Genomic DNA, 12,021 nt, shown 5'->3' with positions numbered 1-12,021 from the left:
AAAAAAGATGAACATGTTGAACAATCATGCGAGTACGTCACCCAGAGGGATGAAAAGAATAATCAGCACTTGTAGCTTTGCAGACAAATTAAATTCTATCTCGGACGGAAACTCTTGGCAAAAAAAGATCCTCCGGTTTAAACTAAACACCACGAAATGAGTTCATTTCCATAGTGAGACAGTGGACTATTTGTCAAAATCAAACACATATGCACAAGAATAATACACTGTGATCTTTCAGAGCCTGTCCTCGCTGTGCCTGTGATCAGAGCGAAAAATAGATGAATAAATAAATCTCTTAAAGTCACAGTGTTTTGTTATACAGATAGCAATTTCAAAAGATTAAAATATGACAATGCTGGCTCAAAAGTCTGGTATTAGGCCTGGGGTCGAGATCAGATTACTGACTAATGACGTGCGTCGGAGTCTGTTGCAGGACATATAAAAAACATTACTCGATTTCCTGCCTCGACCTGATCTCAACCGTTTCTCTCGCGTGTAAAACGTGCTCCCGTGTTGACCTTCCGTATTTGTTGGCTATTTGAATTTTTAACTTCTGAGAATCTGTGTCACAAGCGAACATACCTTTAGTTGAACATTTTATAACCGGTCAAATGATGGACCGGCACAGTGAACCTCCTTTCTGTGTTGTGTTACGCAGAAACGGTGGACGGCTTCTGTTTTGTGTGCGAGTGGAGGATCCTGAGGAGGTGTGTGTGTGTGTGTGTGTGTGTGTGTGTGTGTGTGTGTGTGTGTGTGTGTGTGTGTGTGTGTGTGTGTGTGTGTGTGTGTGTGTGTGTGTGTGTGTGTGTGTGTGTGTGTGTGTGTGTGTGTGTGTGTGTGTGTGTGTGTGTGTGTGTGTGTGTGTGTGTGTGTGTTGTACACGACCGCAGCAACGAAGCACCTCTTTCCCTCCCACTCAACACCCCTGCCTCAACCCCTCTCCCACTCACTAGTCCTCTTCAACAAGGATTTCTCTGCTGCGTGTGCACGTGAACCCGCTGTGTCTCCCTCTCGAAAGCTCGCTTCCAAACTCACACACCGTTCTCTATAAACATCTCTTTGTTTCTCTCAGTACCCCTCTTCCCTCTGTCTGCCATGTTTTATCTTTCTGTGTCAAGCTCACGGACTGTTTCTCTCTCTCTGTCGCTCGCTCTCCGTTAGCACACCTCCTATTCCAGCACGACACATGGTCAGCAAATTAGTATGTAAATATTTATCATAGATGCAAAGCACCATGACATGTCGGCTATCTCTATTTCTCTCCGTTCTGCTCACACTCACTTCCTGGTTGGGCCAGATGGCAGGTGGGGATTTCATGGGCGAGGTGTGTGTGTGTGTGTGTGTGTGTGTGTGTGTGTGTGTGTGTGTGTGTGTGTGTGTGTGTGTGTGTGTGTGTGTGTGTGTGTGTGTGTGTGTGTGTGTGTGTGTGTGTGTGTGTGTGTGTGTGTGTGTGTGTGTGTGTGTGTGTGTGTGTGTGTGAGAGAGAGTGTGTGATGAACAGAGCTGGCTTAGGCCACCGAGTACAAGCTGCTCCCATGGCCTTCGCACAAGTCACCCACCAATAGAGCTCCTGCAGCCACATCACCAGGCAACAGCAGGCTTCTCTACCGCTCATGCTCGTGTTGGAGCTAGACACACAAGGCTTTCCATTTGAACTGAACGTGGTTTTTTTCATGAGATGTTGAGGGGAACTGCACAGTGGAATCTAAAGTGTTTCCGAGATTGTTTTTGCCTGAGCTGTTAGTATTTTTAGAAATGTTTGCTCTTGGCATCGTTGCAAGGCCAATGGGCTTCTCCAATAGGATCTTGTGCAACAATATTACAATGTATGGTTTTTGAAGCAAGACCTTTAAATGGGCCGGAATGACACTAGTTTATGGCAGATGTAAGGGTTTATGTGTTGAGGGCAGTAGAATATGGCCATAATCTCATATCGGGAGATTAGTAATTTCATATCAAGATAATGATGCAAATCACAATATAACACATAATTCAATGAATCAAATGGTCACAATGAAAGGCTTATCTCCTTACTACATTTTGAATTATATAGCTGAGAAATAATATATATAAAAAATAATAATAATAATAAGGTAAAAAGTCAGTGCTGCTTGAGTCTGTCGTTGGGAACCGTAAACCCCCTAGTCCCTCTTCTGTTTGGAATAACTATTTTCTGTGTAATTATGTTACAGATTTAGAAACTGTATCATCATTCCCTCACTGCTGTTAAAAACTAATTTCGGAACATCGACTAAACAAACATAAAAGATATAATAATAATTTCAAACGATGTATTCATGTTGTGCAATTTGTTAGTCTACCAAAATTCAAAGATGATGCACATCTCTCCTAGTGGGCCAGGATTTATTCACCTACAGTAATATTTTTGTGTTGTGATGATTTTTTATTTTAAAATCACCACCAGCCAATTGATCAATTGCATATATTTTTGGACTCTCCAATATCAATTAAATGGGCTTCAAAGATACATTTTCTACAGGGTTTGGTACCAGTGGTCTACAAGAACACAGTGAATGGATCTGACATCTACTGTAAATCTAAACATTTATGTTGCTACTTCACCGTTGATACATCTTCCTAAACATTATATACAGATTGATGTTCATAACAGACTGCAAGCTCAACCTCCGCCTGCTCTGCAGGATGTTAGCTCACAGAGAGTGCCATCATAAAACCTGGGGAATTGTTATCATCTAGTCTCAATCAAACCATGATCTGCCGCGGTCGGCCCCGCCGTGGATTTCTCTCGCTCAATGAGCCCGGTCTTTGGGTTGGCCTGTGTAGGTTCTGAAGCCAGGTTGTGTAATGCCCACCACCCACTCAATAGCTGCTGCCCGCTGATATGCTGCTACTCAGGAAGATCACTTTAGCACACGGGCAGGAGATGGCCAGAACAAATTGTTTCTCACTCCAGATAATGTACTCCCACCTGCTCTTCTTATGTGGGCTGTGGTTTACACCTCGTTTTTGTGTGTTGTGTGACAAGAGGGAGGGAGGCAGAGCGCGTCTGTAGGTGTACTGGAGCCGATTGTGTGTTTGCTGTGATTAAGCAAGAGCCCCAAGCTGGAGGAGTGAGCCTCTCTAGCATTTCTGTTTGATTTGCATCGAACCAGCGTCGTCCGCGCTCCCACGGACGAGGTAACTGCGGTTCACTGTGATCACTATTACGCCCGGTCTTCTTCAGCTTGTGATTGAACTCCCGCCGTCGCCCGTGTCACCCTGCAGTTTTCCTCACCAGCAAGACACAGCTTTTCAAAGGGTCAGCTGAAAGGGACAGTCTTCCCACACACAGTTTGATCAATGAGTGCTTCAGGTGAAATTGCACTCCCTCACTGTACTCCCCCCTGCTACTTCTGAAAACATGAGAATACTGAGAGTTTTGACAAAAAAAACGTACTGTTGTGTTGTGAATGTAGCCCTTACTACTTTTCCCACAATAATTATTCTCTCGGTGGTCGTCCCTTCAGCCAGAATCGTACAAAAGAGCAGTTTCATGCAAATGTTTTTACAACCATTGCTTTACAGGGGAGATGTTTGCATCCATCTGTGTTTCTACACAATAGATGCATTTCATTGTTGCCAATGGTGACGTTCACAAAAGGCCTTTATCGGGTCAGCAGCAGCTTAGATGAGTTTCCTTTTTTTACCTCAGTGATTGAAGCTGCCATTGGGATGTTTCCATAGCGATAAACAGCCTCAGCATCACCCAAGTAGACCAAGTGTATTTATCATAAATGAAACAATCACACAAAGGATTCAAATCATGCATTCAATAAAATGAACCATGAACATCCCTGCTCTCAATTCACCTGTCGTTACTCAGCAAAGGGCCACGTAAAAATTCAAGACAAATCTTTTTTTTTTCCCCAAACGAGAGGCTATTCTGAGAAAATACATGAGGTGAAACACAAGAAGCACAATATGTAAAACAGAGCCAACCCGCTCCTCGATCACTGCAATATAAAAGTGTCATGTATAAAAAACAAAATTAACATCATTTTGAGCCAATTCGGTTCCATTTAATCAGTTTTCCAGGAACCGTACAACCAGTCTAAAATAGACCAGTGTTTCATGTTTGTGGACTTGGCTTGATTGCCCAAAGGGAGTAAGGACATCTTTAGAAAATCCGACACGAATAACAAGGCTCCTTTTTGAAGTTGGTCCCTACTGTGGATTTAAACAGTTACACAGTGTGGGTTTAATAAAAGACAAATGGTAAAGCGGAGGTTTACGATACAGTCAAGGAGAGCTGGTTCTCCGTGCTGTCTCACGAGGCTCGTAACTGGAGATAATTGCTCTCCAACACTGTCCTCCAGCTCCCACTAATTGGGCATCTCTCTGAAAGACTTTTTCACCGGCTCTTATTGTAATTCTTGCTGCTAGATGCAGTTCATAAAGCCACAAACACCATTGCGAGAAAAAAAAAGAAGAAAGTCTGTCCCTTTCAAATTAGATTGCGATCAGTTCGCCCTGTTGTTAATCAGTTAATTAGCTGATTGCTTCAAGAAAAATAATTGCTTTGACAAATGGATGTGGATGCCCATGTTTATCGTCGGTGTCACCACAGTGACGTCCACGGCGAATATTGCTGATTGTTATTTATGGCTCTCAGGTGAAGAAGGGGCCTCGCAGCCTAAAAGGGCGGATTACTCATTATCATCGAATTACGTGTCCATTAGTGTTAACTGCGGTTTTGATCACGCTGGCTGGATTGATTCAATTTGCTGTGTTATATGTATGTCCTGGTATTCGTTGTAGCCTTAGCCCAGTGACGGTGAATCATCGCGTCAGAGGTCATGGCTGAAACATTTCATGGCCTTAAACATATTGTAGATTTTGCTCTGGAGATGAGGTACGTCCCACACATTGACCAGTTTATTTCCATCCATCCATTTCGCTTATCAGTAATGTGCTGAGCACTTTAAACTAAAATTACTAGACTAATTAAGGCTTATTCCGACTTCAGTCTTTACAGCATTGTCTAAAATGTCCTGATTGACGAAACAATAACAGGACACCACCACAGCTCCTGTGCAGAAAATGAATAAAGCCAGGTTTCAACCCAGGCCAGTACAAAGTTGAATATATTCAGTGTCAATTGTGATCACCTCTCTGTGGAGGGGAGCTGGCTCTGGGGAAAGGCCGCTACAATAAGGTTAAATGCCGGGAAATGAGACCATGGGATCTCCCGGGGTTTCTCACCAGATTCCATTTCTATGTCCCCTATAAAGTACATGTGTTCTTGTGTATGTGATTGTTTACCTCAGTACTGAAGACGGTGTACTGATACAGACACTAGTGGTCGACTGATTTACACGTCAGTGGCCAATGCCGATATATATATATATATAAATTTATATCATATATTCTCAATATATTTAAGCTATAGCTCACAACAGGCCGTCGTATATGCTCATTATATCACAGGTAAGGGGGTCGCCTGCCCTTATATCACCGCTATGAACCAATCAGATCGCTTGATTTGAGCAACCTGTTCTATAAAATGCTGATAATTTGTTGTTGTTTTTATTCAATTTTTTTGCATCCGATAAAAATACAAATATGTATGTGGCTCTAATTGGTGGAGATGTCATGTAATATTTGTACCATAGTGGCTATCTGTATGACTTCTCAGATCTGACAGAGCTTTCATTAATGTTTCAGTAAAAAAACCAAATGATTTGCTCTGTTACTGCGGTGGAATTTTGTCTGTCCTCCCCTGAGAAACTGTTAAGACAAGTCTTCTCAGGCACCAAGCGAGGTCAACCTGTCTGTGGCCACAACAATCATCGAGCAGCTGAAGTCTCTCTCGAGGTGTCGTAGTCGCAGGGAGATGACAACATTACTCTAAACTAAATACACTACAGAGGCCGGGAACAGGCAGATTGTCTTGGGGCGCCATACACTGACCACCTTGTTGATCTGTGTAAACGAACCAGAAATCTCCTTGATTTATATTGAGCTCTTATCATAAATACTTCTGCTTAAGACAACCACGGTTTCCGTCTCCCTGAATCAGCATCCACTCCTTTGATTATTCCTTTTCATTTACCACATAAACCAGTGAATATGGAAGAAAATGATTTGATTTGATTTGATAGTATACATTTAGTTGTTGTTTTGATTAAAATAAAGAAAAAAGCACTTTGTTTGTTTTTGACCAAAACGCTTGGACCCACCACTGATGAGTTGATTCATCAGCAATAAAGAATACGTTCAGTAACCGACCCTTTGAGCCAACCTTTAGAGGAGCTACAGAATTGACCAAAGGCTATTAAATCGGATGACCTCACATGCAACCTGTCAGTCGAAGACGGACTAAGCAGCAAATCTCCTGTGGCCTCTGCTCCTCTTGTCTCCCCGGGGTGCCACAAAGCCATGGGTCACGTAGGGTCCCAGGAAACCAATCCAGGTGGACGGATGGGCGGTCGCTGATTTTCTGACGTGGACGTGTTCGCCACAGAAAACTCCCCTGATTCTATTTAACAGCTGCCTGCTGTGCTGTTCGCAGCCATACAGAACTGATACCATAGAGGAAGTGAGTCAAGCGATATGTAATGTGTCAGCAGCACTATGGGGATGAGGTGAACACGTTCTTCACAATTATCTGTTTGTAATCGCAATGACAAGCCCGATTTATAATCACATTAACGTAACGGGACATGTTTAGCAATGGATACTACCGAAAGCTTTTCCAGCCAATGAACTTTTAGTGTATTTGGCAAGGATAGGTGTGTTCAAATTAAGTCTAACCAGCCAGTTAAAATGCCTCAAGGTTATAAACAGGTTGAAAGAGGATGTGGCAAGAAAGGGAGACATGCAGACTGAAGCCAGTTTTGCGATTCATTTCCACATTGGACAAAGACTTTATACAGAAAATGGCTCGTAATGAAGAATTCAAGTTTGCACGCGTAGGACTCAATCAAGTCTGATGGATCTTGTTTTCACTGCCACATGTCTTCTACAAACTGATTGTTGGAACGCATTAGATTAATTTCCTTGTTTAAGTGACATTGGAGTTAAGAAAAGCACCTGGTATCTTTCCCCCGTGGCAAAAAACAGGATTGTTTCAATGTTCTTTTCAGATATTCTTTGCATAATTTGCTGCTGTAAGCGTGGGCTGTGGAGCTGACAGTGGTCCATCACCTTTGTGCCTTTTTCAGTCACAAATGCACAGTTTATACAAATAAATGTATTTTCATAAAATAAAGAAATTGTAGCTAATTAAGGGTTATGTAAGTGAAATGCCAGATAAACTCTTGTTTCCATAATAACCAAAGACCACTGAAGTAGGTTTGTCCAGGGTACGGGACGCAAAACAATCCTCTATTGTCCGTTACTCTAGGTTTGCTGGGATATGAGCCTCTTTGCATCTGATGCAAAATATGGAAATAAGCAAAAGGCTTCTCACCGTGTTCTAGATGCTTTCATGTGTCGTTTCTCAGTCGTAAAAATAGCTGATGTACCCTTGTTCCTCTCTGTGCCTTATTCCAGTGTGTGGAGACATCCATGGGCAGTTCTTTGACCTGATGAAGCTGTTTGAAGTAGGAGGATCACCAGCCTCCACGCGCTACCTTTTCCTGGGGGACTATGTCGACAGAGGATATTTCAGTATTGAAGTGAGTCTGTGTGTTTGTTTTTGTCCTCACGAGCACCTAATCAAGTGTGACAACACACCCTGTGCCCAACAGAAGCTGCAATTATTAATAGTTTTCTTTGAGCGTAGATCAAATCGGGCTGCAGATATTGGAGTGGTAATAGGCTTTTCTAATAACTTCACATGTAGCCTGGATAGCAAATATCACAGTGTAGCTTAGGGTTATGCAAAGACGGAGATTTATGAAGCAAAATGCATGTATTTAATCTGGGGCTGCATTTAGGAATTTACTTCGAGACTGTATATATTTCCTGTCATTGCCTGAAACATGATACTTTTATTAATAAAACATGTTCTAATGGAGTGTGCTGTAACTGTCCTCCGATGGTTCCTCTGAAGGTTTGTCATCTCTTCCAGCGAGCGCGACGCGTGCCACAAAATGAACTGCATGAATGTTTTATCATAAGATGAATTGCTTGTATTGTGCCACACTTTGAAATTGACAGTCTGATATACTGTTTTATCCCTCCAGTGTTATATAAAGATGACAAGCTAACTTTTCCCCTCTGCATTCTTTTTTGTTCTTCTCTGTTTCAGTGTGTGCTGTACTTGTGGGCCTTAAAGATCCTGTACCCCAAAACACTGTTTTTGCTGCGTGGGAATCATGAATGTAGACATTTAACAGAGTATTTCACATTTAAGCAGGAATGTAAGTAATGCTCCTTTTTTTTTTTTTTTTACCTTTGATTGAAATTGCAGCTTTGTACAGAGTGGATGGACAATTGAGTTATTCTTTAAAAAAAGCTGTGTATTATGCATCCAGCTCAGCCACTGATCTCAAACACTCACTTAAAAGTGCCCTCTGGCCTGGTACAGATTCAGTCCGTCCTTTTTTTCCCTTCTTGATATTTACACATGTCAGAACTATTTCTGTTGGACTCGGACAGAGAAGGAAAAAAAGAACCACACAAAAGCCCTGTGAAATTGTGCTGTTTTTAAAATGTGTTAGGGAAGTTTTTTGGCACTTTGAAAAGCCTTTCCGTCTCACACCAGCACACTGCACCAATGTATGAGAGCTGCGTTGTTTGACTTGGCATGCTCTCTTCTCCCTGCCCCGTTCCCCCCCATGACAGGTAGAATTAAGTATTCAGAGAGGGTGTATGACGCATGTATGGACGCCTTCGACTGCCTTCCCCTGGCTGCACTTATGAACCAGCAGTTCCTATGTGTACACGGAGGACTGTCTCCAGAAATCACAAATCTTGACGACATCAGGAAAGTATGTCCGATTTGAGACCATTTTCTCTATAATTTCATAAAGTTACAGTGCGTGCATGTGTGTGTGCGCGCGTGTGTGTGTGCGTGAGCGTGAGAGAGACAGCAGGTGGCTGTTAATAGCTTTACGAATACAGATCATTTGTTGAAATTTGGTGCTTTCTCTCCACTTCATGTATTTTCTGCATTCATTCAGAGTTAATGAGAGGGAAAAAAATAAACATATATACATATATATATATATATATATATATATATATATATATATATATATATGAATTCATTCATTTTAGCATGATGTGTTTGAAAATAGACCACCTAGCTTGCAGTGTGTGAAGTGATTCTCACGGATCTGTCTCAAATGCTGCTCGGGACTTGGACACAGCGGTCTGGTCTTCCCACTGATTAAAAAAAAGAGTCGGATCCTGCTTTCAAACTAATTCAATAATTCCAAATGGACTTTTGGGTGGCAATCAGAGGGCATGCATAATATAATTTTCTCTATTGAAGTGTCCATCATGATACCCATCCAGTAATCCACAAGCTTTTGTTTGAGATCGAGCCATCTTTGGCTGAAAGCAGTCATTTATGTCCATTGCTCCAAAAGAATAGCTGCTATCATGTTGTTTTTCACGTCTTTCAAAATAAAAAGAAGCCTTTCAGGTACTGAAAGATGAGAGCTGTCTCTGGCTTGTCATCCATAACGAATATCCTAAATATCACACTCATTTCTTCCTTGAACAGAATTCAACATCACTTCAGTAAAATGTGTTAGTTGGAGTCATGGTTTATTAATGATCGTGGCAGCGGCAGGAGCAGCAGCCAGCGTGGCTCTCGCAGAAGCAGCAGCGGCGTCCAGTATTTTTCTCTGCAGTCGTACGCACGCATCATGTGTAATTTTTCCAGTCAAACAGGCTGACAAGAGTGCTCACATTTTCCTCCACAGCTAGACAGATTCAAAGAGCCTCCAGCATACGGACCGATGTGCGATCTGCTGTGGTCCGACCCCCTGGAGGACTTTGGGAATGAGAAGAGCCAAGAACATTTCACGCACAACACAGTGCGAGGATGTTCTTACTTCTACAGGTGAGTGTGGTGTCACTTACAATTTACATTTGTGTTATGTTTTTTGTTTTTTTTACTTTTCACTTTGGAAAATTGCATAAATGATTCCAGGTGACCGCCTGATAGATAACCACTGCTTTTCATCCCTGCCTATATGACAGTGTCCACGTCAACCAGCACTATTTACTTGGTCAAAGAATCAAGAGCATGACCTCAGTAGCTGCATTTCAAAAAGGCTTGTATTCTCATCTGGTGCCTTGTCTACTTTTAGGAAAAATAAATCATCTCACTGATTAGTTTTGGCAACACTATCTGTGGAAACCTTATTACTAAAGTGATTTTCAAGACAATGCACATGTTCCCAGATAGACTATTGAACATAAAGACAGGTAATCATCAAAAAGTGTCGTAAGACAAAACAAAAACGGGGGGAGATAACCATCATCTTGTCAAAGAGGTGATAAATCAAGAAACCTCCTGCCAAAGTTCCATTTCTCATCTCTCCGTCTTCTTGCCCCTGCTGCTCCTCCACCGTGAGGAGGAGGCCATCAGTTTTCAGAACATGGCGTCGATTAGAGTCGTCCCAGACTCCTCCTCAGACCGTCGCCAGTATTTATGTAACCCACATTAGCTTCAGTAGAGCTGAGTAACTGAACAAACAGAGGAAATGCTTGGAGCAGGCAGTTCGGACTGTCACAAAATGTAATGAACTGGCGTATTACCACAAGGCACAGTCCTGTCTCTAAGTGCGTTCTGTGCTCCCTTCGCTCATTACGGCCTGAGTGATGCTTACTTGGCCCTGGCGTGCCGGGGGCAAGCCGACAGAAGCAGTCAGAAATGTCTTCAGACTCCCCGATATTCATTTTCTGTTGTTGTTTTCCCTTTTTTTTAATAGCAGGTGTTTCATAACTACTGACTTAATGGCATTTTAATGTCCATGCTTAGAAATGAACTCCCAGCGCTGACACTGTTGTGGATTTGGAAGTGGAATATTTTGCCTGATCGTTTTTACATCTTTTGTTGGTAGCAGCATCCACAGCCGGCTCTGTGTCGATGTTTTCCACACTGACGTTGTTGCTACTGACAAGAGGCCGAACAGAAATGTTCAGCATGTGGCCTTTTTACGTCAAACGACTGATGGGACATGTTTGTGTTGTACCAGCGTACTCGTTAACCTTCTGTCTTTCGGTCAAAATTCCTCTGGAGTCTTGTTTTCATCAGTCAGATGGTCACTAATTGGCGTTACACTGGCACTCGGGATTTATGGGACAGTTTAAGCGAGACTGGGAGAAGCAGCGTTCCTCAACACCGCTGCCCCCGAAACCATCAGCCTCTTTGTGGCTCCTGTCTTTGCAGCAACCACTATTTCCCCCCTTGCTCCGTGGGCTCGCTCGTAACACTTTTACAAACACAACTATGGCATGAAATTGCACATTTCAAATATGGTTTTATTTCATTTAAGCCTTCACTGAGCAACATAGATAAGTGACTTTTTTGTTTTACCTTTGGTGTAAATCCCAGCGAATGATATCAAATCAACTTTATTTTGACACAGTGAACAAGTGTCAATTTGTCTGCACATGGTGAAGTGACTTCCCGCACAACTCTTCATGTTGTCCAAGGAGCTCATTAACATCTGTGCCCTGTCATTGGGCAGATGGGGAGATGCTCGAAGCTAAATGCCAAAAAAAACAAAGTAGGCCGAAATGTACCTCGGCGAGATTACCATACGGCTCCATATGGCACATATCTACATCTGCTGCAGGAAGTCAAGTGAGAAATAGAGCATTTATTCCCAATTTCTTCTCTCTTCCAAAATGAAAAAAAACAAAACTCATTGCATTTTTAATTCCCTCGTGGAAACCGCTCCTTCCTTGTCACATCCCTCCCAGCAGATGTTTGTTGTGACAGTCAGGCACTCGTGTGTCCTCATGTCCACATGCACAGTGATTGTTAATGAACCTTTCTTATCTCTTAGCTCAAGTCACTCTGTCGTGATGGATTTTCACACAATTTCAATTCAACATATGTTTACCTCTACACCATGCATGCTACTGTAT

At 42.4% G+C, this 12,021-nt stretch overlaps 1 protein-coding gene across 5 annotated transcripts in view; it reads left to right on the top strand.

The window, feature by feature from the left end:
* The window catches only part of LOC118300011 (serine/threonine-protein phosphatase 2B catalytic subunit alpha isoform), a 61,247-nt gene that overhangs the window by 26,072 nt on the left and 23,154 nt on the right, over positions 1-12,021 (top strand). For all 5 annotated transcript variants that reach the window (XM_035624049.2, XM_035624052.2, XM_035624050.2 and 2 more), the window contains exons 3-6: positions 7,519-7,643; positions 8,219-8,330; positions 8,755-8,900; positions 9,843-9,982. In XM_035624049.2, the coding sequence (XP_035479942.1) occupies positions 7,519-7,643; positions 8,219-8,330; positions 8,755-8,900; positions 9,843-9,982 (523 nt within the window). The remainder of the gene's footprint in view (positions 1-7,518; positions 7,644-8,218; positions 8,331-8,754; positions 8,901-9,842; positions 9,983-12,021) is intronic.

Source organism: Scophthalmus maximus, chromosome 2, assembly GCF_022379125.1.
Source record: "Scophthalmus maximus strain ysfricsl-2021 chromosome 2, ASM2237912v1, whole genome shotgun sequence".
Taxonomy (NCBI): Eukaryota; Metazoa; Chordata; class Actinopteri; order Pleuronectiformes; family Scophthalmidae; genus Scophthalmus; species Scophthalmus maximus.
Note: the sequence above shows the minus strand (reverse complement) of the source record. Positions and strands in the feature narration are given on the sequence as shown.